The 27,201-nt window shown below is 44.8% G+C and overlaps 1 protein-coding gene across 2 annotated transcripts in view; it reads left to right on the top strand.

Annotated features, from left to right (window-relative positions):
* Positions 1-357: 357 nt before the first annotated feature.
* Positions 358-27,201, top strand: part of GABRA5 (gamma-aminobutyric acid type A receptor subunit alpha5) — a 58,828-nt gene continuing 31,984 nt past the window's right edge. Inside the window, exons 1-5 of one of the 2 annotated variants that reach the window (XM_086768998.1) lie at positions 358-465; positions 1,795-1,944; positions 9,932-10,053; positions 11,893-11,960; positions 12,071-12,291. In XM_086768998.1, the coding sequence (XP_086625124.1) occupies positions 1,859-1,944; positions 9,932-10,053; positions 11,893-11,960; positions 12,071-12,291 (497 nt within the window). In that variant the 5' untranslated portion in view covers positions 358-465; positions 1,795-1,858. Of the gene's footprint in view, positions 466-1,449; positions 1,617-1,794; positions 1,945-9,931; positions 10,054-11,892; positions 11,961-12,070; positions 12,292-27,201 lie in introns of those variants that run through there. The other variant, XM_086768989.1, reaches the window with a different exon arrangement.

The raw sequence follows: 27,201 nt of genomic DNA, 5'->3' as shown, positions 1-27,201 counted from the left end.
GGGGTTAACGTTGTGGGGACAAATCCCCAGTTCAGCATTAGAATGGTGCGTCGGCTACAGAAGAGGAATACGGATGCAGATCGATCTGTCTGTAGGGGGGTGTATGTATATTTTACATATATGCACTCACACACACAGATGTATGTTTGTGTGTGTGAGGATTCCGTGCACCAGCGAGCCCTCCACGCTGTTGGGGGTGCCCCTGCCCCGCGGTTGCCTGGGGCGGGGGGTTGTGCTGCTCCCCGCAGGACCCTCCCGTGGCGGGCAGCTTCACACTGGGGTCCTCGAGGGGCGGGCGCGCTCCCGGCCGCGGGGGCGGGCGCGGGTGCGGCGCTGCGGTGGGGCCGCGCCTGCCAGCGGCGGGGAGGCAGCGCCGCCGCTCCGGCTCCGCTGCCGCTCCGCAACTTTCGGGCAAACACCGCCCCCCTGCCCCCCCGCCCCTCAAGCCCCCCCCGCCGCTGCCTGGTAAGTGCCGGGCTCCCTGCGCTCGGCGGGGAAGCTCCTGCCCCGCAGCCCCCCTGTCCCTCCGGGGTGGCCGCCGCTGCGCGCAGCGCCGCGCACATGGCCGTGGGAAACTTTGGCGGGAGGGCGGGCGGGATAGGGGCAGACCCCGGGGCGCCGTCGGGGATGGGAAGGGAAGAAGGGAAACGGGGTGTTGCGGAGGGGCAGGTGTCACCCTCCGCGGAGCGGGGCGCGGCGGCCCGGGGCGGACGGAGCGGGCGGCGGTGGCCGGGCAGGTGCGGGCGGGCCGGGGCTACGCGTGTGCGGGAGGGAGCGGCGGCCCCGCTGTGTCCGCTGCGGAGGAGCGCGGAGCGAGCGGGGACCCGCGGACCGGGAGCCTTGTGGGGCGGTTTTTGGTTTGGGCTTTTCGCCTTGCTGCGCTTTGGGGGGGTGCGGGGGGAGTGAAGTTGCTGAGCCGGGTAGCGCCGGGGGCACAGGGTTCAGGTGGAAAATCCAGGCAGCTCCCCTCTGGGTCTGTTTTTCGGGTTTGTTTTGGTTTTTTGTTTTTTTTTTTTTTGGTTCTTGATTTTTTTTTTTTGTTGATTTTGGCTTTTTTATTTTTTAGGTTTTGGAGGCTTTTTTTTTTCCTTTTTTTCCCTTTTTTTTTCTCTCTCTTTTTTTTTTTTTAATAGGGCACAGAGGAAAACGTTAGTGCACAGTGCTGAAATTGGTGGTCTGGTCGCTGAGGCAGGTATCCGAAAAGATCTGGAGCAGCTACATTACTGTCATTCTAGCATGAGGTTTATGTGCCTTTGCGAGGAAGGTCACTTTTTACCCCCCCTCCCCATCCCACCCTCTTTTTGCTAAGCCGTGCATCAGCAGCGTGAATTCCAAGGAGCAGTAGGTGTTTCTTGGCATTTCAACTGGGATTTTGGAAAGGGAAGCCGGGTGTTTAATGGGAAAAAAAAAAAAATTGTGATGGAAGGAAGGGATGCGGAGGCTGCACACAACTCTGGGTTTGCAGGCGTGTGGAAGTTGCGGAAATAGGTAAAGGGTCGGAATTGGCATTTGGAAAATGGTGACTACTTCTTCAGTTACTTGCATCACAGACGAATTTATGGGAGAACTGGGCCACTAAGAATTTTTCCTGTTTTGCGGCTTGCTGTCAGCAGAAGGTAAAACATGTCCTTGAAAATATACAATTTTACATAAACAGCTGATGTTTACATAAGCCCAGATAAGTTTGTGAAAAACCGAGATAGCAGAAGATGCCGTGTTAGCTGAACTCAGCTATCCTGCTGTTTGTCCGTGTAATAATTTATCTTTTTTTTTTTTTTTAATATACTGTTGCAGCGTAAGAACAAAAGCAGCTGCACCTTTACCAAAGCAACCACCCGCGTTCCTCCTCTCCTCTGGAATGGACAATGGGATGGTCTCTGGCTTTATCATGATCAAAAACTTCTTCCTTTTCTGCGTTTCCATGAGTTTAGCCAGCCACTTTGGGTGAGTTGCCAATTGCCTTTGAATTTTTGCTGTGGGTTTTTTTTAAGGAAATGACAAAACCTTGGCTCCGTGTGGTGCGGAGCAGCTGAAGAAACAAGCGGGCTTTGCGTTTTGTGCTGGTGTCAGGGGGGAAGGGAGCGATTTGCTTTCCTGCTCAAATTTGTCGTCTCATATTGGTTCTTCATAACTCTCTTGTGGGAAGGCTCGGGGGGCACAGGGAGCTCAGACCGGGCCTATGGCTGAGTGTCCTGACCCGGGAGGTAGCACAGCTGGGGGCTGCGGTGCTCCCCTGGCCCCGTGGCTGCAAGGAGGGGGGCTCGCACCTTCCCTCTCACCTGGTGGGTGCGGGCTACGGGCAGTAGCGCAAGGCTGCAACAGCAGGGCTCGGTGCGTGCTGCTCGCTGGTACAGGCTTGCCTAGTGAGTAAGCCGAGATCGTGACTGCTCAGAAGGATGACTGAGTTTGAAACTCGCTAGAATAATTAGAAATTGTGTTTCCCTGCAGCGTATGGCAAGGAATCCTGTTTTCTTATTTTTGCTTTGGATGCTTTCCTGACTGTGATGTTCTGAAAACTGTATTGAGGAAATACTTCTTCTATAGCTCTTAGGAAAGAAAAAAACAAACAACAGACCCAAAACCAATCAGAAAACCCCTATTTATATGTTTTTCCTAAACCCAGAGATCTAACGAACTTTCCAAAATCGAGCTGCGCAATGGAGTGTAGAAAAAGCATTTCGCAAATGCTGGGGAAACGTAGGTTGATTTCTTTGTGGAGGAGAACAATTATTTATGATTTCACCGGAGAAAAATGAATCTTCCCAACGTGCTGATTCACAAGCACACCCATCAACTCCTTGCTATAAGAAGATACAAAATGGAGATGCAAATCAGTTTCTGATTTCAAGCAAAGTGATTTTTTCCAGATTAGAACTAGGAGAAGGACCAAACTTTGAGTGATGACTGTCTATGCTGTCAGCAAAACTTAGCCCTGTCTCCAGTGTGTGTCCTTTGTAGGCAGGTGGAAGCCTGCAACCACAGTGGTTTCTATGAACGGTTGTGGGACTGCACACTACAAAGGATGCAAAGAGCTGCACACTGATTTATTCACCTGGGAAAAGCTTGGTCCTACTTTCACTGTGGTCTAAGGCAAAACTCTCCCTGGACTTTGTGATAGAAAGGAAGAGGTCATAGATAGTGTGTTACTGGTTTTAAACTTGTCTTGACATTAAGTCCCTCCTGATTGTCCGTCATCCCTGCAGAAGGCAGGACGTTGCAATAGTTGAGTATGACCTGTTTGGTGTGGGGTCTTCTAACTGTGTTACTCCTCTAACAGAAGAATAGATAGGTGAGGGTGCCAAAAAAAAAGACAAAAAGGGTTTAACTCTCCCTTTTGACTGCAAAGCAAATCCTGAGTCCAAGTCCCAGGTAGGAATCAGTGTGACCTGTAACCTGGCAGATAATCAGAACAGGACAGTTAAGGGAAACTAGGGCACTTGTTTTCTGCGAGTCACTCAAAAAGCTTCTGTGCACTAAAATGAGATAATCACGTAACCTCCCCCCCAGCCCCCCTCCATTTATGATCTAGTAATTTTAGTCCCGGCCTGCAGAGATAAGCAGCTCTGATTCGCTGCACCATTCACATGCTGCCTTAGGGCTGAATTTTGACCCTGCTTAAAAGACAGAGGATGCTCCAGCCCTTCTGTTTCAGAGGCAGAAGCAGTTTCAGAGTGTAATTTGCTAAGTGCTTTGGGACTGACTCTTCAGGACAGAACGGTACAATTTACATGTAGGCTGGTTTATTAACTGCAAGAATCTAATACCGATAATACTTGCTGTTGCTACCCAGTACTTTATTAGCTTTATCCATGTTTGGACTGCACTGTTACGTTGCAGTGCGTTTTGCAGTGGGCTAGATAAAAGTAATTGGTCAAATGACCCCAAATTAAAAAGCAAAATACAGTAGGACATTACAGATGAAGGCAGAGATTTGTCTATGTTTCGCCATAGTCATTCTGTATTTATATTAAATAATAAATACAGTTTTTGCCGACATAGCCAAAGCCACCTTGGGGGATTTTGATGCACAATGCCTGGTAAAATAAACAGGAATTATGTATCTCAGTCTCCTAGGCTACTTCAGAAATCTCTGCAAAAGTCTGTGATTAATGTTTAACATAAATGTGGAATGACTATCGAGAGTTATCCACGTCAATAGGCAGTAGAGAAAGACTGTAGGCATAGTTGGAAGAAGTTATTTAGAGAAAAATCACTGAATTAGAATTCAAAGGTATGGGTGAAATGAGAAGAAGATGCGAAGACCCCCACCGTTGCAGTTGTATCAGTTTTACGAGTCTACTTCTGCAGAAACAGTCCAGCATGAGTCAAGGCTTTCTCAAGCTTGCTGGAATTCAGCCTTGAGTTATGTAATGCTCTAACGAGTTAAGGTATTTTACTGAAGCATTTCAAGGTAGTTCATTATTGTCTTGAAAGTAAGCATTAATAATAGAACTAGAGAATAATTAAAAGTCAAATATAACAGCGAAGAGTGTTTTCAGACGAGACGAGAGTCTGATTCCTCGTGGGCCCTTGGGGAACCCATGTAGCGGCAGCCCTATGAGGGTTGGCACCGTGGGTGACTGCCGGCTCCGTGGGTGACTGCCGGCACTGAGGTCTCCCCAAGACGAGGCAGCACATGGCCGGCCCCACATCGACCAGCCTTACTGCATCCTGACTCTTTTTCTGCAAGCCCCGAACTGTCCACGGGCACAGCTCTGGGGACACGCTGGTGACGCGTGGTCCCTGTGCGTTTGCGTTTTGGATGTGCAATTTCAGAAGTCTGTTCGAGAGCCAAAACCAATGGGGATGGATGTTGTTGGTGTCCCCACAGTTTAGTTGCCATCTGCTAATAATAATTATAATAGTAGAAACATGGAAAACAGAAGATCCCAATTAAATGTAGCCAACACAAGACTTGTCTGTACACTGTAAGAATTCAGTCCGCGGTGTGTCTGTAGTTTCACATAGTTTTCCCCTAGCTCACAGCCCTTATCGCTAAGACCATAATCCTGCTATTTAGGCTAAACATACCTCTCCTGCAGGCTGTTATTTCAAGTTAGTCTCTGCAGCCCTAAGCAGTTAGTTCTGCTGGGTTATCCATTTACAAGTACTTGCAGATGCTAGGGAGTCATTCCTCATATTTTTAAGATTAATTTTGTAAGAATTACAATATCCTTATGCAGCCATGCTTGTCTTTTTTTTTTTAAATCCTCTTTTCCTTTCCTTCTCTATATCTCCAGATAGCTTTTTGAACCCATTAGAAAATTTTAATAATTGGAAAACTAAATGAGTACCTAGAACTGCTTGGAGGAGGCAGGCAGACATTAGTCGATCCCTCCGCCAAACAGAAAGCTTCAGCTTCAGCATCTCTGTTTTGCTTGGCCTGCCAGCTGGCCAAACAGCAGACGGGTACCTGCAGGCCATCCAGCATGTGCTGGGTGCAGGACCGGCTCTGGCACGCGTTGCCTCCTGGTGAAGCTGCAAGTCAGAGACCTGGGGAGCTGATAGCACTGGGAGGTGTTTAATGACCCTGTGAGAAATTCTGGATATGGAAAGGGGTGATAAGGTGCAAGGGGATGAGGACGATAAGATGTCACCCTATGGAAAACAGGCTTTCATTGCACTACTCACAAATTGCTTGTTCCCAGAACGTAGTAAAATACTGCTCTTGCTAAATAAAAGACTTAAATTACTCTTTAAGGATCTGCAAAGACCATTAAAGTTTCATCATTTTAGTCAGTTCTCTCCTCTCTCCTAGTCCGATATGAAAGAATTGAATCTTCATTGCACAATTTCGCAAAATATCAGCACTTTGAGATCTCAAGAATCTATAAAAAAGGGAAGGCAAGAAGCTAACTTTGAAAAGTAAATCTGTTTCCTTTGATGTCTGGCCAGCTGGCAGTATCCAAAAGCGTGCAAGTGCATTCTCCACTGTCCTTTCCACAAACTGTTAATTTGTCTGGAGTTCTGGTATGATTCCAATCCTATTAGAGCAAGGTAGGTTCTTAAGAGAGAGGGGGGGGGGGGGGGGGGGGAACCTACAACTTTCAATAGCAAAATACTCCTCGGTTATTTTTACAGTGTCTCTTACCTTCTTTTTTAAAAAAAAAAAAAAGTTTTGGGAAAATCATGAAATATCTACGATACGTTTTCCTCCTATTACAGCTAAGCTGTGAGCGGTACCTGTCATGATTTTGACTAGATGGCAAAAAAAATAGTGATGTTTAAAATGGTAGATGATGAACTCATCAGAAGAGGTAGCTGAGCATCTTTAGAGAGTTATTACATTTTACACTGATAGGCCCCTTCTGTGGCTTCTGATTTTTTTCAATTACCCTGAAATTGCAATATTAAATAAATGGGATGAGAAGTATTCCTGGTTGGTTTAGTTTATGTTCAATAATGAGCTTTAAATGTAATTATCTTTGAATTTTCTTAGCATTTTCCTAAGGTTCTTTTCTAAGTTTATTTTTATCCATAACTGCAAATGTCTGCTGTAAAAACATTTTTTAGTTGCAAAGAGGCAATGATGTGCTTACCTACTAGTATGTTGATAAAACCTTAACTTTAGCTGTGTGGAAATAGTTAATTTAGGATATCACCTGTTTTCTCTCTGTTCTTAGAGCTTTAGTATCTAATATATGCATGTAACTTTGCAAGTACAGGTTAAAGATCTTATGTCGTGAAAGACAACCTCAGCACTTACTCCAAAACATGTACTTCACCAGTAATCTCAAAACCAGAAGTTAAACACTAACTTTTATGTGAAAGAAAAGGTAACATTTGCATTAACGGCAAACAGTATTCCCTCTGCAAATGCAGCTTCACATAATACTGACACTTCACCGAAATTCAGCGTCAGATGCCTTCTTTTTCGGGTGAAGCGATCTGCCAAATCTAAATAGGATTGCAGTTTTGCAGATGAAGTGCAGACTTTTTGTGAGTCTTCATCCTAGTTGTTTCTCCATCTTTTTTTTTTTCATCTATTAATTAGGTTTTCTAGTGGAGATGTAAAAGTATTTCAGTATTTGAGGTGTGTATACTATTCTTGTGAAAGATGTAGGTAGCTGAGATAGAAGGAAGCAGCATCAATTACTTGTTAGATTTAGAGGAGCAGTTATGAGAACTAAGTCTGTTTTGTCCCATCCCCACTAAAATAGTTCAATGGAAGTCTTCCCTCTGAGTTCAATTGGCTTTGAATTCAGCCATAAGCACTAAAAATAACAAGCTTTTTCAAGAGCAGAGAAACTGGTGAAGCTTTGTATCCTGTGCCCCCAGCACCATACCTTTGCAATCATCCCAGCTCACCATTTGGCATCTCTTCTTCACATCTCCTGGTGCAACACCTACATTTTTACCTCTGCGGTCCTTTTCTCCCCGGATCTTTCCTAATCACCCTGCAAGTCTTCCCCCCCTGGCCCTGTATCTCTTAATTAGCAGAGAGGAGGTGGGCTGGTTTGCTGAGGCTGTTTCTGAGCTACATGCGTGCTGACTGGCCCAGTCAGCGAGCCAGAGGGAATAGATGACTGCTGACCTCACATTTTTACTTAATGAGGCACTAATTTAGATCGCTCTCCCCTTGTCTAGTCACTGCTTCTCATGAAACTTGTAGGAATGAAATGAAGTTTGATCTCTCTGCTTTCCTGTCAGATGCACTGGAAAATGAGAACGGCTTCCTACGTTGGTACGGCGAAACAGGCAGACAGCATGATGCCTATCTCCTTCTTATGAAAAAAGGAAGCTAAAATAAATTTGAAGTTTAAAATAGTATTCTAGGATTTTATTAAAGCACTAGTTGTGGTCGCTGCCTGTGAAGAATCTCTGTCACTTCTGTCTCCTATTTGTATTTGTTAGGCTGCTGCTTGTAAATATTCATCTTTCCCTGGTGAATCCTGTTGGTTATGATTGACAAAAAAGTATGCAGTCTTTTGTCCTGAATGGTCTGGTGTGCAAGGATGTCTAATGTTTCTGTAATCAGGTTGCATTTGCTGGATTAACTGTCTTTCATTATAGTCAAACATGTCCATGGTGTTGTCTGCCTCAGTCACTCACTAGAGGTTGTGGTCACAGCACAGAAAACAGAATTAATTTGATCTTTTGACCAGAGAGAGATGGGATGGCCTGAAAAATGGGCAAGATTTGCGGCTATGCCTCCACCTGCAGTGAAGGGTAGCTCCTCGGTGGCCTTGGGCTGTCCAGTGTTGTTGAGGGTCGCAGCAGTGCCGACGGCACTCAGTTGGTGAGGAGTCTCCTCGTCCAGGCATTTGCAGGTGCTTTGGTGTTCCTGGGAATCGAACCTGTGCTCCCACCGCCTGGCCTTGCTCCCCTTTCCTGAGAGGCTTTGCAATCCTTTCCTTTTCCAGCAGAAGCACACGAGCTGTCAAGGGAACAGGCACAGGAGTGGGGGTCCCCATGTCTGTGAGGAGCTAGGTCGCCACCAGAAGCTTGTCCTGAGCCAGGTCTCATGTCACTGAAACATCCAGACCAGGTCCTGTTAGTGTAAACCTTGTTCAGGTAAAATCCAGGTGGAGGTCCCTTGTCTTTGTGTTAATCCTGTTCTGTTAGGTAAGCCTAACGCATATGGTACGAGCATTCTGCAAGGCAAGCTGTTCAGAGGGATGCTTTCAGCTTCTCTATTTATTTACTGATTTATTTCCCTGGGGACTGGTAGTAAATAAACATGGATTTTTAATTTTTTTTTTCTATCTCTGGGTGACTGGCTCACGTCGAGTTCAGGTTGTTGGAGCGTAAGTGATTTCTGTCTGCTGGCAGGGTGCGCGAGGCAGGGTATGGTTCCTCGTGGGGCGGTGTCCTCTGTCACAGCTGGAGCATTTGTGGCGATTTCAGCAGGGACTGAAACTTGAATAAGTGCTGAGTGTTAGCAAACTTGCTGTCTTGAGAGATGCTCATTGCTTGCTGCAGGTGAAGCATGCTTGTGGATAAACCTACGTATCTGTTCTTTAGGTAAGCAAAAGCATTAGCAGGCAGCGGATTCTCCTAAGCATCTTCAAAGAAAAATCAGATGGACTTAAAAATGCAAGTTGCAGTTGTACTGTGAGCTGTGAGCAACTTCCTAGGTCTGAACCATGGATAAAATGATGAAATAAAAAAAGAGTTCGGAACGAAAACAAATCTGGCCCAAAAGATACGGAATGAAGCCCACTACACTTTTGTTATTTGCATACTACAAGGGAGGACTAATTTATGCAAAAGTGAGCAGAGGAATGAAGAACTGTGTTTTCTGTACTGCAGCATGTTTTTTCAGATACCTCAGTGATCTGGGATGAGATTTTTGAATGCAATGGGAGTTCATTATCCTCAAGTAAGGTTAGAGTTCATCCTTTGTTCTGGCAATAAATTACATAAACTGTGGAAATTAGAAGCTGTTTGGCATGTAAGGATTAAAAAGTACCTTCAGGCTGACTCGAAGGAGTTGTCCCCAGGCACACTCGTGGTGCTCATGCAGCTTCCCTGCCAGCTGGTGTGGTTCCCAAAGACTGGAGAGCTAACCCAGGGAAAAACCAGTATCAGCTTTTGCTGGCCTTGTGAGCTGACCTTGCTCCCTGCAGGGGATGGAAACATGCCAGCTCTGGGGAAGTCGTGAGGCTGAGATGGGGCAGGGCAGCGCGAGGGACTGGGATCCCTCTGTGCATTATGGCAAGAGGGTCAATGGGCTAAGGCGTCCCCAGATCCAGTGCCCCAGGGCTGTACCTCCATGGCATGAGTCCTTCCTTGGGTGCTCCTCTTCCAGGGAGAGCTATTTGTGATTGCTTATAGCAGTGATGAGATTGCCACAGCTCCCCATGCTGCTCAGCTGGAGCAGCAGGAGAGGGCAGAGGTTTGGAGGCTCTGTCGCAAAGTTCCCTTGAGACTGAAGCCCCTTGAGGCTGGCCTGGCTCTTGATGTGTTTCTTTTCATTTGCATAAAATAGCTTCTCACAAACGCCAACAGCATCGGGAAAAGAGGACGCCAATGATAACATCACTATATTCACCAGGATCTTGGATGGTCTGCTGGACGGCTATGACAACCGACTGCGCCCGGGACTGGGAGGTAGGATAACGTGTTTGCTGTGGCTGGTCCCCTGCTATGCGGGACTGTCCTCTACGTTATGCCATCCCGAATGGGTACCACTCTTGGCATGGGTCTTGACGAGGGAGTTGTGTTTCATTAGCTAAACGAAGCTCAGAAAGTAGTTTTGTCTCCTAGCAAATGGGGCACAATAAAAATGTCACTGAAAGTCATCTTCTTTCAGTCATTGGGGTTGTCTGAGGTTGGGTTAGGAGAGCATCTGTGATCTATTTTTTCTGTAACTGAATACAGTTTGGGTTTCTTTTCTTTCTGGTACTCCCTAAGGTGAGTGAAACAGGGAGCTAGCAGGTTGTTGCAAGGTTCCCTCACTGGTCAGCTTGTATAAAATTATGCTGGTGCCAAAAATCTCTGTTAAAAACAGATCTCCAAACCATCCATTTTTAGTCAGCTACAGCAAATCTGTATTGATATGTCATTTTGATAACCTCTACAGTAGCTATTTTAAAACCATAACGTGAATAGTTCCTTGCCATCCTAACCTTGTTGAGCCCTCCTTCAAGCTCTCTATCCCCCAGATTTCTCTCATCTTCTACCCATGTGTAAGCCATCTGTTATGTTTCTTCCTGGCCCTTTTTTAATCTGGCTACCCCCACCCCTTCCTCTTGTGAGACCAACACATTGCTTTGATCCCTTTCTCTCCTTCTTCTCTCACTTTACACAGAGATGCTTGAAAATAGGGCTTGATGCTCCTATCTTATGTAACGAACTTCTGAAATTTCTGCCCTTAAATTAAATTAGTCCGGAATTTGAAAAGATGCCAGAAGGACTTAGAGTCTTGAGGGTAGAATTAATTTAACTGAACTTTGGACATTTATTATATAGATGTCTGAAACTGGGCAGATCACCCATACCAAAAGAGGGGAATAGGTCTTTCCAAGATACACTTCATCGCATCCTGTAGTAGGTGTAGAGTATGTGCTGTCAGTGTGCGCTCACAGCCCAGAAAGCCAGTTGCATCCTGGGCTGCATCAAAAGAAGCGTGGCCAGCAGGTCGGGGGAGGTGACCCTCTCCCTCTACTCTGCTCTCGTGAGTACTGTGCTCGGCTCTGGGGCCCCCAGTGTAAGAAAGACATAGACCTGCTCAAGTGGGTCCAGAGGAGGGCCATGAAGATGAACAGATGGCTGGAGCACCTCTCCTGTGAGGACAGGCTGAGAGAGTTGGGGCTGTTCAGTCTGGAGAAGAGCAGGCTCTAGGGAGGCCTTATTGCAGCCGTCCAATACCTCAAGGGCGCCTACAGGAAAGCTGAGGAGGGACTTTTGACAAGGGCATGTAGTGATAGGACAGGAGGTAATGGCTTTAAACTGGAAGAGGGTAGATTTAGATTAAACATAAGAAAGGAATTCTTTACTGTGAGGGTGGTGAGGCACCAGAACAGGTTGCCCAGAGAAGTTGTGCGTGCCCCATCCCTGGAAGTGTTCAAGGCCAGGTTGGATGAGGCTCTGAGTTACCTAGTCTAGTGGAAGGTGTCCCTGCCCATGGCAGAGGCGTTGAAACTAGATGATCTTTAAGGTCCCTTCCAACCCAAACCATTCTGTGATTCTATGATCCGCAATCAAAACATGTCGGTCAGAGGAATTGCACCGTTCAAGAGCGTCTTTCTTTCCATAATAAGAGAGCTTGGGCTCCCAGAGATCAACAGCTGCATTTGATCAGGGAAGAAATTCCTCCTCAAACATCTTCTTAATGTCAAGCTTCTGGGGATATTTGAGTGATTCAGAAATTGTTAATAGAGAAATGCATCGTGAGTATGTTTTTGCACCTTAAAGCAACTACTAATGCAGAGCCTGTATTTATTACAGAGAGAATAACTCAGGTGAAAACAGACATCTATGTTACCAGTTTTGGTCCCGTGTCAGACACAGAAATGGTAAGTTTGAGCGCATGGCTGCCAAATCCAAATTTACTTTGCTAAAGTAATTTTTGGAACCATTGCTTCTATTCCAACCCTGCAATACCTTGCCTGTTCCTTTGTGCCAGGAATACACCATTGATGTTTTTTTCCGACAAAGCTGGAAAGACGAAAGGCTGCGATTCAAAGGACCTATGCAACGTCTCCCTCTTAACAACCTGCTCGCCAGCAAGATTTGGACCCCAGACACTTTTTTCCACAACGGCAAGAAGTCTATTGCTCACAACATGACAACCCCAAACAAACTGCTGCGCCTGGAGGATGACGGCACCCTGCTGTACACCATGAGGTAATAACTGGGATCGATTTCTTCTGATGCTGATTCCCAACTAGCTCTGCAAATACTTGTGGAGAGCGCCACTTCCCCTTCTTGCAGTAGAGCCAAGCAACCAGTCTTTCACACGTATTTATGTGAATATCAAGAAAAGTGGAAAATATAATAGCTGCTTACAAGTACCAATTAATTTGTAGCTTCTGAATACTGCTAGTGCTTAAATATTTCCTTTGATGAAATGGAAGGCATGTTCTCAACAGATTTGATGATTCAGTCCAGCTTTTTTTTATGAAGATCTGTTCTCCCTCACTATTTGTATTTGCAGCTGCAGTGCTGATTGCAGAAGAACTGTCTGCAAGGCCAGAAACTGAGGTCTTGTTCTGGGGCAGTACATCTTGAACCCTTCGAGCTTTTATTATTATTTTTTTCAATTTCACTAAGAGTGCAAATCATCTCAGGGATAAATGAAGTAAGCTAGCAGCACTGTGAAGCTGCTTTAGCAAGTACTTTCCTGAAAACAAAGCTGGCACATTATATTGGCAAAGAAGCAAATCGGTGTCTCAGATCTTCAGAGCTGTGCTCCTCATCTGAGTAGAGGATACTGTCAAGCTTCATCAGTTATAAGATATGATATCGGTGATGTTGGAGGATTGTCTGAAATTCTCAGGCCAAATCCCACATCAATGAATGGCAATTTGCTCATTAAAAGTAATTAGCCTGTAGTAATTGAGACTGGTGTCTGTCTTCAGCAACATTTTCTCTGAGAGTGTAGGCATACAGACCACACTTGACAAGTGACGAAAGGAAAAACCTACAAAGCAATAAAATGTTATTCTCAGATTAACACGTGCGAGCTCAGCGTGCTGCCTGAGACCCAGCAGGGAGCCTCGGGAGCCTAAGTTTGGGTGCTGAGATGCCCAGGTTTTCAGCAGGCAGCCCCCAACAAAGAGATGGGGGTGCTGAGCTCCCACTGACACCCTGTCCCACTGCGGGGGCGACTCTGTGGGGCTGAGCTGAGAGCCACTCTCTGTCACACATTGGAAGGGTGAGCCTCAAGCCCACTCCCAGGGCCCAGCAGTTAAGACTTTTTGGGACCAAAGGGGATTATGCTTTCATATGCAGGCACCTGGAGATTCCCAGGTTTTATTTCAGATGTTTCCAACCCGTTTTATTTATTTTGTTTATTTTGGCCCTAGCCTTAAATCCCTTCTTTTGAGAGGAAAAAAGATTTAGGAGGAGTAAGATGTCCTTATGTAAGCCCTTACAGCTCTAGGCCGTTACAGTTGTAGCTGCACTACTGCTGAAAAGACCTAGACATGATAGAGGTCATGTTTAAACGAAGGAAAAAACTCCTCGTTTTCCCTTCTGCTATGTGTACTGTGGTTCTTACTAGCCCCAAGTTAGTGATCTCCACAACAATAAACTGCTGAAACAATGTGAGGATACACGTACGCACTTAGGTGAATGAAAGTCAGAATAACTATCAGAGAAACCTGTATTTCACAAAAATATTGGTAACGCTCGCCATAAAAGCAGTGCCACTGCAGCGAAGACTACAGTAGTATAACTCCAGAGACTGCTGCTGAGGCAATTCCTGATTATCTGTGTAAATTACTTGTGTAAGTAAAGTCCAGATCAGGCTCGCAGTCAGCCTGGAGCAAAACATTACATCTTGTGGCGGATTCGCAGCTGGCATGCTATTCTTGTGCAAGTTCTGGGTTTTGCAATGTTAAAGGAATACGGCGAGGCACCAATTTGTGAGGCAATGAGCAGAGCCACCTGAGGTAGCGGAACGAGACCTGGGTGAGTGAGACCAAGGGAGCTCACTGCTGAATCCGAGTTACTCTCCGGAGGTGCCTGTCCTGCGACTGTGACAGTGTATTGTCACATTAGGTGCCACAGGCTATCGGTATATTGAGGAAAAGAGAGCACTCTGCTCAGCATATGCAGACAGAGAAAAAATAGGATTTAGCACAGACTTTCTCATCATCCCACTCAGTTCCTTTTCCCCTGGTTTTCACACGGGGAAAGCTCTTTGGGATTCATGTTTTTGTAGGCTACAGAAAGACACAGAATGCTTTTGTAACCTAAAAAACATGCAACATAACTTTTTTTTTTCTTTTTGGTAGAGTATTGTGTGTGGGCGTGCATGTGTGTGGAAATAAATTCCCACTAACCATGGTGTATGTGATAAGGAATGGAGCGCAAAGCTTTTTAAATAGCTTGCCTTCCACTATTGCAAGTAATAACTTTAAAAATAAAAGACTGTCTATGCTATTCTGTTTAAACACAAGTCAGGAGACTGCTTTTGTAATGTGCACGGAGTTCTGCTGCTTTAGGGATAGTAGTTTTTTTTGCGATGGGAGTTTCAGCAGCATGAGTGATGCTCCGCCGCGAGGTGGCTTGAGGATCTGGTCCCAGGTGGCTGTGACACTCATCCAGCCCCTTCCGCTGCCTTTGCCTGTCCTGATGAAGGTAACAACTCAGCAGTGCTACCTAGGATGTCTTTCCATGAGAAGATAGGCAGCACTGGGCTTTTTGAGGGGTGAGTTCCTTGTCCCAGTGGTGGTGCACTGGTTGAAGGTCCTGGGTCCTAGCTCAGGGGTGAGCCCCATCTCCTGTAGCTCCCATCAGGCTTCCTTGGTTCTCAGGATTTGGGGATGTGGAGACAACCCTCTGTTAGCTCTGTGTTCCCCTCGTTTCCAAGGAGGAAGCGAGCTTCCCAGACTGTACGTAGGAGTAATCTGTGCAGGGAGGATAGGACCCTCTGTCATTGACGGAGATGCCTGAATTGCATTTGCAACCTCGCATCTGGCTGCCTGAATGAAGAGGAGGGAAGTAGCTGAGCTGATTCTGACCTTCCATCTTATTTGACTTCCGGATATACCGAGTATGATCAGCTGAGCAGACTTCCAGCTTTAGCACTTGTCGGTACATACATTTTCATAATACATGTGTTTATGTAGAAAGAAAATCTTTGCATATGGCACTTGACACGTTGTCTAGGTCAGAAGTTGATGGGGTCTGTGTTCCTAGGGAAATCTGATAAACGGGCTTCTATATACGTGCAGTATTAAAACCCTTCTGCTTGAATATAGGAATACAGCATGCTGTTTAGACAGATTTCACAGGCATCAGCATTCACTGCAGGGAACAATTTAATAATTGTGGTTGTCTTTGATTTGGTACCCCCTATTTGTTTTATTTCAGTAATGTGGTTTGCAAATGATGCACTGCTGAACTGAATATTGCAAATTCTGTTTCTGCCCCTAGAGGGGAGTATTGTCTGTATCTCCACTTTTAACTGATTTTTTTTTTTTTTCCAGTAGGAGCACTGTGGTAAAAAAGCACTAGCAAATATGCTTCATATTTCACTAATCTGTATAGAAAATAGCTTTGTGAATGGAGGAAAAAAAATGATTCTTTCCCTTTAAAAACTTACAACACATTTAGTTTATATTATCTGCGAAATAAATGTTGCAAAAAGCATAAAACTAGTTTATTCCCTGAAACTATTCTTAAGAACGGAGATAGTGATTTAAGCAACCTTTTCAGGCTAAGAGAATCAAATGTCTCGGTGAGCTGCATTTTTTCACTCAGTGAGACAGAAGCTTTGATAAACTTTGCTGTAGAACACCAGGAAAGAAGCTACAAAGAAGCCAGAAATTGTATGAAGTAGAGCATGCTTACTGGAGCTAAACTTTTGGACCATAAATTAACTTTTCACCAGCAGCTCATAACTTTTTTTTTTTATTATTATCATTATTTTCTATCAGCTTGTCAATACTGAAAAATCTTCCTGTGTCTTCACAGGGGCTAAGCTTCTTGGAGTCCCGTTCTCACTGCCATTTCAAAAGGACTTCAAACCCCTTTTGCTGCCACCAGGACTGCCAGGCATCTGGTATAATTTGTGGTTTTAAATATGACATGGTCGTGTATCTGAAAAGTGTACAAACAGATTTTTCCCATGTTATGATGGTGACTGAGGGTTGCCAGAGATCCTGAGACTGCTTACTGTTAAACCTGTCCCGTTAATCTGCAGATGCTTAATTTATCAGCTGGAAGCTGCAGACATTTGTCAGTATGGTGTTAAGAAACTCCAAAATTTTTGGAGCCCTGAACTAGCGTTATCTATCACTCTTGGAAGGCATTTAAAATTCATCAGCATGTCTGTTGGGTGGCTATCCACTTGATGGCAGCAGAACCACGCTGCTTGCTGTTCTGTAGCGAATACACCGGCTCACCTGGGCTGAAAATACTGCTTCTTACATTAGCATGGAGCGTTAAAACTGTGTGTGCAAGTGCACACATGTCCTGGGTGCATGTGAGCACAAAGTCTGCTCTTACGTGAAGCGCTGCGTTAGCAAACTAACCATTTTATGCTCTAGAGCTATTGATTATAAAACCAGTTGACTGGAAGATACAATGCTGCTTTTCAAGACTTCCATTGGGAAAGGCAGGTTTTATTTGCTTGAATTTTTTAAAATAAAATTACTCAATGAAAAATCTGTGGGTTCTCAAGTGCTGACTTTGCTGGAAGGCAGCCTTTCCCAGATAAAAGGTTTGCTTATGTGGCCCTGAGCGAGGGGTGACCAGCAAATCTATGCTTTAAAATGAACCCTTAGTTTTCAAACCGCCAGCCGTCCAGGTGGGAACATTTCTGTTCAATTTGAATACGCTGTTCTTACTTCAAAGGGAAGATTTAATTCATGCATCCATTTATATTTACAGAAAGGGACCTGGCAATGCTTTTGGGCATTGCATAAATATTACAAAACTAATTAGGAGCTATCAAGCCATACAAATACGCATTTCCTTTCCACATTTTAGACTTGCTGCCTTTTCTTTCACATTCAAGCTTCAAACTGCCTGAAGCTGGAAGAAAAAAAAAATTATTTCTTCACATTGGGCTGAGTCTTGCAGAGTGATGAAAAACTGTCGTGGTGGCAAGGACTCTCAGCTGCTTTTCATCAATTCAAATTTTGACAGAGTGAGAGAAAACAGGGATATACAAAGTGAAGGGCCTTTCCCTGAGGATAGCAGCAGGATTCCTGTTTTAACACCAAGCCTATCGGTTCCCATCTCTCTCCTTTGATTGCACATTGCCCCATTTCTCAAAAGTCGTCCTTCAAGGAACTGAGATTTGTTGTTTTGAAAAATCCATGGCGGGAGTTACCCACAGGGAGAGAAAGGCATCAGAGGAGACTGTGGTGTAATACATTGAATATGGGCAATTATGACCTGCCCAAATATAGTCCCTATGTAGAGTGTGTGACAATAGCCTGTTCTGCTGGTAATAAAAGTGAGCAGAGCCCCCGCAGAGATCTCCATCACAGAGACAGGAACTCGCACAGCAAGGGCAGAATTGATTAAAAGACAAAACCCAAACCTGAACCAGCCCGTCCTTGGATGAGGGAGATGTTTGCCTGGACTTTGAGGGATTACAAAAGGTCCAACTTAAGTTTCCGGTCTGCGCTGTGCACAGAGGCAGAGCCTTGGGGTTAGCTCTTAAAATTTCTGCCAGATTCCCTTGTGCTCCCCACATTGTGTAAGGATGAACCAGGAGGGCCACGGACCAGATGTCTGAGTGTGCATGGAGGGGATGGGGTGACTGAACAGAAATCATCGGGTAGCAGTGCCGTGATGGGTACCCCCCAGGCACCCCCAGGAAAGCACAGCTGCCTTGGTGACTCTGTCTTTGCCCAAATCTGCAGATGGGCCCCAGATTTTGCACCTAGGGGCTTCAGAAGTACCTCATAGATGCTGAACAATAGTTATGGCTATGCTATCTTTTTTTTTTTTATTATCAGAGGAGGATAACATTAGAGTGAACTCCCTAGTCATTTCACTTAAACTGAAATTAAAATCTTCATCTGCCTAATTGGAAATACCGTCCCTTGGAGTACATTTATGTTTGTGCTGAAACATCAGACTGCCAATGAACAATCTAAAAAATATGCTGTGGTGGAGTGTGCCAGGAAGGATGGGTGGGATTCACCTCAGCTAATTTTACTCATCTGTAACGTTGATGGCTGCAGCTGAGCCTTTTGGCTCAGAATTGCTCCCAGTGCAGGGGAGGGACTTTCTTAAGGAATTAGTCGTCTGTGTTATTTCAGGTGTCTGCTTTAGTATGAAAGATGCTTATTTTGCTCCGCTCATACTTTAGGAGGTTCCTGTTCTTTTTCACAGTGGCAGAAAAAGGAGGATAGGGTAACTGCTGTTACTATTGACGTCTACGTTCAGTCACATGAATCCCATCCTACTTACTTATTTCCACTGGTATTTCCCACCCTCGCAATCACGTAGCCTGGAGACTTGTAGTGTGCCAGCCACCTAAAGCTATGGGATGTCCTGGTCAGCAGCTGATCCTGTAGCTGTGTTGTGAAGGACTTGCACAGTTTCCTCTCCATGCAACATGAAGCTCAAGGTTGTGCAAGTGCAGCACATGTGAGCGCACTTAAGTTGGGTTCAGTCCTTCACTTCTGTGTAGGTAGGAATGTAGGTAGGAGGGAATATAATGCAGCTTACGAGGAGCTCAAGAAACCCCAATAAATTGCAAACCTGCCTTTGCTTGTTCAGATGAAGGGAGGAGCCCTTGCGGTGCATGTAGCACAAGAATTTTGTTGGTGAAGAAAGGGGTGTCTAGCGAGGGATGCCAGAGGCCAGCTAGCTGCTGGTGGGTGCCAGGTATCTGTAGCTGAGTCAGGAGTGAAGGATCAGGAAGATGCATTTGAGAGCTTAGGTGAGATGGAGTTTTGCAAGAAATGGGGGTAGAAGGGCTTTAGGGAGCAGGATAAATGGTACTGATGATGGTCACTCAGGAATAACTGGGAGATACTGCAGGCTGGGATGTAGATACCTGAGGTAGTCTGAAAGTAAAAGCATGTGTGTGAAGAATAAAGGGCTTAGGGAGGCTGGAGGGCAGCTCCAGGCTACTTCAGCAAAGAAGACAGGAAAAGCCCTCTCAAAAAGTTCCAAACTGTTACTTCTATCTGATTTCTCTAAATGATGAAGCAAGTCTTCTTTACCAGGCTCTAGCTAAAATCCTGAGGTTGTGTCCATTATCCAGTATAAAAGTCTAGGAAGAATTTCTGCGAGCAAGGCTGGCCTTCCCTTTACTGTCAGGAATTTGGGACAGGAAACTTCAGGACCTGAAGGGATGATAAAACTGTGGATTATTTTAATGACTCAGTCAGACTTCATAAGCTTGTCTGACTGCTCCACAGTAATCTCTTCAATGGCTAATGCACTCAAATGTCCTGTCCATGTAGAAAATATACAATTTGACTTGGAGATTCAGCTAAAAGATAAGGAAAATTGGCAAAGCCTCTTTAGTAAAAATAATAAATGCCTACTATGTTTTTGCCATTAACTGTGCATCTTGAAAACATCAGTTACACAGATTGATTTCAGCATCAATTAACTCAAACCACTATCTCTAGGTTTGCTCAGTCCAGTGGTAGAATACAGTATAAGATGTATCTCACTCATTCTACCTGCTTTTACTTTTCTGTCTCTTCTGAAGGTGTTACCGAACTGACCTGTCGCTGAGATCTAGGCACAATTCTGTCCATCCCTGTTTGCGTGTGATGCACTGATCTTGATAGGAATAGTGCACTCCCATCCAGCTACGTAACTGCATCTTCATCCTGGGGAAATCTGGGTAGGGAGAAGGAGCCAAGTACACTGTTGAACTTGGTTTATCATGGGGACAGTCGGACACTAGGAGATCCATGTGGCACTTCCTTCTCTCAGGTTGCACTATAGCAAAGAGGTGCTTATGCTGTAGCAGATGCTAGCGCTGGTGGTGGTATAAATAACAAGCAGATGGTAAATTGAGGCCTATTTAATGACTGTTCATGGTGTGAAACAGCTGAGGGATCAGAGAGCTCTTTCCCTGGGGCAGAGAGCACCCACAGCCTGCTCCTATACCTGGCACTTCATGACTGTGTTGATCAGGAGCGTGTTGCATTTCACAGGCAAGGCAGAAAAAAACAGATAATAATGTCCTGCTTTGATGGCTAAACAGCCTTCTCTGTGTACCAACCAGCGTACGCACAAACAGGCACATGTTTCCCTGTGAAAGAGCATATCATCAAATTGCTTGATGCGTGCCTCATCATCACACACGCACAGAGGTGGGGAGGAGCACTGAACTGACACAAAAACCAGGAGATCTTGATGAGAGGTGACCTGGGAGGCGAACATAGAAGTGTGAGGTGAATAAGAAGAGGCTGAGGTGAAATGTGAGTTGCTGAAAGGAAACTGTGGTGAGATGTTTTGGAGCTCTAGATCATTCGTCTGAACTGCGAAAAATAACCAAGGTTTTCAACTCTGTATTTAGGGTTGCCAGATCATAAGCCCTCCTACCTACCCTTCTGTGTCTGTGCATCCCAGTCTAGATGTGAGAGAGCCCAAATGAGTTGGTGCTGCCCATCCGATCCCCCTCACTCCTTACTACTTTGTAAATCTAGCTCGTTTTTCTCTAGAGGCAATACTACGTGGGGTTTTGTGCCTGTCCTTACAAAAATAAAGATTGTATGAATTGGGAGGAAGGAATAGGATGGCTATGCAGACAGATCACCCTCATTCAAGGGGGAACATGTGCCATACTGGCTGGTGGAAATGGAGGAACAAGAGTCCCTTTGGCCAGTCAGAAAACTTGCACTGATCAAATCATCTAACAGGTGATATCAGAATTGGAGAATGGGTGCACTGTGCCATGTCCATCACAGTCCTTAGCCTCCTCCATCACCTAGGGTGCCTGTGGGAGCTTTCTGTGCTCCCTTCTTCCTCATGTACTTGGGCTTTCTCCCACAGAAAGCAAGAGTTGAATGACCCCCTGTGTGCTTGGGTGGCACCAGGCATTGCCGTTGCTGGCTACTCCTACCAGTAGCTGGGACTGGCCTCTCTTCATAGTTCAGTTTTACACAGCACTTCAGGAACAACTGTATTTCTTGCAGTTACCACAGAGTTGAACATGCCACCAAAGGGCCATGCTGATGAGATCATAGTCAAAACATGTAGCATATGCAGACTCAGGGAAATGTGTGGCATGGCATAATGAAGTGGGGGCTGGTTGAGATGTTGTTTCCCATTTTACCTGCATCAACAACAGCATCCGTTTCTCAGAATTGCTAGTATTAGGTAGATTTTCGGGTTTTATTTCAAGAATTTGGTAAAAATAGAAGCTACTGCAAAGGAGAGAATGGAAGGACTTTCTCATGGGTTATCAAGGAGAGTCCATCACGTGTAAGAGACCAACAAGGAGCAAAAGCTTGGAGAGGTTTTTAAGTGAAACTGTCACGTAGATGGGTGTGATATTGTACTATAGCATTCATAACTGCATAGCCATATTGGCCTAAAATTTATTTAGGAAAGTAAGGTTTGTAGGCAGAGAACCTAAAGAAGGAGTTGACTGCCAAAAAGCTTGGACTTTTTACTGCACCAGTTAGTCTGATAAAAAACAGAGCTTCTTCCAGCAAGTTTTACCATTCTCATGGACTTCATTAGATACCTTGCATGGCAAGGATGGATAAGCATAAACTCAGTGCTCCATCCATTGGTTTTATGCATATTAAAGAAATAATGCAGAATGAAAGGTATTACCTCTACTATAAACTTCTATCAGGAGCTGAAAATGTGGTTCTTTCCATAAGCCCCCAAATCCCTATCAAAGGTGCCCTGTTGGTTATTTCATTGCCTTTCTCCATTATTCCTGTGTCTAGCGGCTGAACATCCTCTCCACCCCTGTCTAAGCGTGTGCTCTGGGTGTGCCAAGGTACTCCACATGCAGGAAAGTCGTTCCAATAGTGTGCAGCTTTTGAGACCACTGCTGTCCACCTCAGATCCTCTCAAGATAACCTCGTCTTCAGCACAGTTAGTCTAGGCAAATAAAGTCTTGTTTTCCCACTGTAACATAAGCTATGCTAAGGATTTGGTTTGCTTAAAATGAGAGTTTTGCTGTCAAGTACACCATGCATCTGAGTTATGTATTCACAGCTCACAAAAACATCAGTAGCTGGAGCTCTTAGTCTTCGATAGCCCCTTCCCTGTGGCATTTTCGAAGCACATTTCAGTGTCACATGAAGATAACACATCTCAGCATTACAGGAAAGTTGGGAAAGGGCAGCATTCTTGGCAGAGTAGTTATGAAGGAAAAATGGGCTAAGATGGAAGTTTCTGCAGACCACCTCACTCCAGCTCCTAGCTTTAATTTCCATTCTGTGTTCACTGTGTATGGTGGATCCCAAGGAAATGAGCGCACAACTGGCATTATAAATAAGAGGCAGTGGTGAACTGTCTCCACATCCCACAAAGATGTGCAGAACAAAGTCCTGAGTCCGTATTTTGGCCTCTTACGCAACACAGTGATGGCGATTCATGAGTAAGATAGTGTTTGAGCTACTGAGAATAATCACTTCTCTCCCCAGAGCCAGGCTGCAGACGGTCACCCAGCCAGGGGTGGGTTTCAGGGCGACTCCCACAGCTGTCAATACCATGACTGAACACGTGTCCAGATCCTAACACTTCTGTGCTTTGTTAGGTTAAGCCACTATCACCACCATCAACAGGGTTTGTTAGTACTGTATGGGAAGTGCTTCAGAACCAAGAAGAGTATTTACATACATGTATACATATTTGTCTGTGGGTACGTATATGCTCGTATAAACTCATGTTACGTTTACTTAAGCAACACAGGAAGACATCAGTTCCCTGGACTAAATACTTATTGTGCCTGAAACAAGTCTTGCTTTAAAACCCTTTGAAAGGAATAACAGTTAAGTTATAGAAGTGTTCCCGGGCCATCACAGTGGGAGAACGGGTGAATAGTTGTGTCCTGAGTCAAGGCTAAATGAGTAATTTTGCAAACCTAAAAGTGTGCTCACGGTTTGCCAAAAACCACCCAAACCAGCAAGTCTTTGTTATTCTCTTATCTGCATGAGTGTGCGAGAGCGTATACCGGAGATGCCACAAGGGCTCAGATTGCTCTGCCAAGATCCTGTCAGAGCAGGTACCCAGGGAAGCTCCTGGATTTGGCTCCTGAGAAGGATCTGACCTGACACTGAAGTCTCCTTTTGGAGGGAGCCAGCCAGCCCCTTGGAGTGGGGTATGGCTTGAGTAAGGCTGGATCCACTTAATTCCTTTTTGGCATGTTGGGGAGATGTTGAGATAGGTTCAATATAAGTTTCAAGCAAACATTTTGCCTTTTTTAAAGGAAAATGGTGATGGCTGGCCTCATGCTGGGAAGGGCACTTTGACACTTCTGCGTCCATTCTGGCTTGAGCCCCACAGCAAATACTGGTTGCCAGCACAAGTAGGGGCAAAGCACAGCATAAAAATGCTCCCTTTAGTCAGGAACAAGGGCAGTGGATAGAAATAAACAACTAAGAAGATGGAGCTGGTTGGGGGATTAGGGCAAGGAGGCAGAAGAGCTTCATATCTCTCTGGTCCCAGTGCCTCAGAGCCAACAAAATTTTCCTCATGTCCCCTTCATCAGTAACTCTTGTTATTCAACGCTTATCTTGAGCTAACTTCTCCCAAAAGCCACTGGTGACTCTGCCTTTCTGCTCCTCTCTCCTAAAGCTCTCTGTTTTAATTTGTTTGCATACTAAAGCTAGTAGCTGATAAGGAAAAGCAAGTTTCTGCAGCTCTCTGTTGGCTCCCCGGGCAGGTGACTGCCCTCGCCTCCTGCCTGGCAGCTGCCGATAATATGCCAGAAAGTGTTTTCTGCACTTCCAGGGTGGCAGAGAGATGATAGCTTTGCTCAGACTCCCACCTTTTTTCCCACAAGTAGGAGCAGATGCTCCCTGCATTGAGGGAAATGACAGGAACAGCGGGGATGTCCCTGCAGCACCCTAAAACAGGCTCTTGTGGGACAGAGTGCCTTGTGCTCTCCTTGAAGCACACTTGCTGCAGATGTCTGACTCCCAGACATCTGCATTTATTTCCTTGCCACATTCTTGACTTTAACCCCGCCTTCTCCTCCTTCTCATTAAAAAGCAATGGTCTCTTGAAAGCATCGTCATACTTAATTCTCCAGTGGAAATGGTTGAAGGTGACTTTACTGGAGTGAAGAAGTCTTGCTGCTTGAATTATTGTGCTTTTCTTAGACGGATATTCACTTCTGTGTCTGTATTTTGTTGAAAAAGAACTTCAGTAATCAATTTATGTTCTTAAAGTAAAGGCTATACATAATGAAGCTTTGATGAAGCTTTCATGTACAATTACAGATGATACATGAAATAATTTGTAGACCTAACTTTTTTTTTTCAGATAGTTAAGGTATGCTGTAGCATTTTGTTGGTTGATTAACGTTTGGATAGCAGTGTAAGTATTTGAAGCGTTATGAAAGTGAAATTTTGTCGTTAATAATAAATCAGCAGCTGTAACCAGGGTTTGTTACATATTTTGCGTGAATACCAATCCCATTGAAGTCAGGGAGAATTTTACTGTTAACTTCAATAAAATCAGGGTTTCATCCTCCCATTGTAAAGGACCTTTAACAGCCACTTATAATCTTGTCAAAAACTCTGTTTGAGTGAAACTAATCCCATAGGGCTTTTATTAAGAGAGAATGATGGTGGAGGAGGGAAGCTTTTAAATGCTTCTGTTGGAAAGAACTGCACTTTGAGCACTGCTTGTGCTGTGACAGACAAATCCTGCTTTGGAGACTGTCTCCAGCTCAGATAACTGTGCTGCAGTGAGCACAGCAAGGTCGTTCTGAAGTGACCATACTAAAAGAATTAGGCAAAGGCTGTTTCATAGATGCATGCCAAGGCCTCCTTTCTCTTCTTTCAATAAATCATAGAATCATAGAATCGTTAGGGTTGGAAGGAACCTTTAAAGGTCATCTAGTCCAACCCCCCTGCAAGGAGCAGGCAAACTGGGAGTAATTTTGTTATAATCAGCTGTGTAAACTAGGGTATGCAAAGGGTACCTGTGCTTTAAGACAGTGTTAAAAACCAAAGTGTGCAAATATCGCCCTAGGTGTTATGTGAAGGAGCAGACCCAGGTATCAATTTCTTTGTGACTCCTGGAGCTATGATGTGAATGTATAGTTCATACTCTGCACCTAGGAACAAATCTGAGTGCAGTCACCCATCCTTCCAGCCCCTGGAGCATAAGAGATGGCTGCTGTGCTGCTTTTATTTCTGCATGCAGTAGAAAATCCAGTCTCTTTGAACCAGGAGTCATTTTAGTGACTGTTTTTCAGGTCTTCACACAGTAATGAAAAACAGCTCCTGTTGGGCACAGAGCACTCTGCAGAAATTCAGGGTGGTGACATTTATGTGGTGTATCAGAACCTGCAGTCACGTTTTCTGTTGCGTTGCCCATTGAAAGATGCTTCACAAGCTTCGGGTAATGCACGCTTTGTAAGAGGTAGCTAGGAGAGTGTTCACTGAGCATTCTAAAATTACTTAAGAGGCTCAACTACCTACTTCTTAAGAACAGGATGTAAGAAATAGGTATAGCCAGTTCATTTGTTCAAGATGGCCAGACTAGGAGTGGTCGTCTAGGATGGAGACTCGGGAAAAGGAAAGAAGCATGCAGATATCATTGATAATGAGCAGAAGGAACTTCTTCATCCCAAGAATTCATGTTAATGGAAGGAAAAGCTGTACTCAAGCACATTTGCAGCTGCTAAAATCGGTTCTCCCTACCCCTAGGCTAGACCCAGAAGACTGCATCAGGCACCATAATTTTAAGGGATGTGCTGCCTTTTGCTGGATCAGGAATTCAGAGGGGGCACAGGAGTAGCCCTGGCACCATCAGGGTCTGAGACAGGTAGTGGCAACCAGGCACCCTCCACCCTTATGTGTTACACTTTCATTTAAGACAGGCAAAAAATAATTTCTGGAGGGACTTAATTAAATTCCGCTATGTCACAGTCTCTTATCTTCACTTCTCCTCCACATTTACAGTTGAGGAATGTCTACAGCCTTCCTCATGACACAGAAGGATTATTTCCAGAGATGCAGGCAGCAGGATACAATTTGTAGGACAATCAGATGAAACAGAAGGTCTTATTCACAGTTATGCATTGAATCTTCCTTCACTTCCTGATTCCACAGTTGCTCTCTTGGTAAGATGGATATAGCGATCCGCTCTTTGAGGTTTGCAGGTGACAAGTATGTGTATTAAAACGTTGTCAAGCTACAGCTTGAAATAACATACTTGAGTTATTGGTAGACAAAGAGACAGGAGATGGACTGCAGTAAAACACGCCAGCTTTCTTATGGCACTTGGAGGAAAGTTTCTGAATTTATCAATAAAATTGAATTTCCAATACTTAGCACAGAAAATATAATGATGCACTGGAGGGATGGCAGCCTTGCTTTAAAATGCCCATTAGAGTGATTTTTATGAGAAGGATGCAAGTTCTGGACAGGGTGCTACTAGAAACAGCTTGTTAAATTTATCCATGTAGCACTCTCAGTGACTGGCTTTGCTGGCTTTGGTGTCCAAGGGCAGTCTCCACTGCAGACAACTCTGTATTTTAGTGATTTTAAAATTTCTTTTACAAAAATAAGGTCCAAGAACAGTTTTGCCTAATGACAAGTGTGTCAGGCCTCAGTCGTTTCTTTTCTGTATTGTAGACTTCCTGTCTGTTCTTACCAAACTATACATTATCTCTATTCTGAACCGGTTCTTTTTTCTTTCACTTTATATGTTTTATTATCTTTACATTTTCTATTGCTGTTTGCAGTTTGCCTTTTTCCCTCCATGCTTCCCAGCCTATCCTGATGATAAGATCTCTAGCCAACAATACTGTTGCACTTCTCTGTGCTTATTTTGCCATTTCCAGCTATTGGTAAAGCTCCAAAATTTCTGTGTGTTGGCAGAGAGTGGAGCTGTTTCCCCCAATTTGTTGTCCATGTAGCTGGAGCGCCCCGGCAAGGCGTCATTGTGTTGTATTGAATT

This window comes from Chlamydotis macqueenii, chromosome 1 (assembly GCF_036417535.1).
Source record: "Chlamydotis macqueenii isolate bChlMac1 chromosome 1, bChlMac1.mat, whole genome shotgun sequence".
Taxonomy (NCBI): Eukaryota; Metazoa; Chordata; class Aves; order Otidiformes; family Otididae; genus Chlamydotis; species Chlamydotis macqueenii.
The sequence above is the reverse complement of the archived record's forward strand: the minus strand, read 5'-3'. Positions and strand labels throughout refer to the sequence as shown.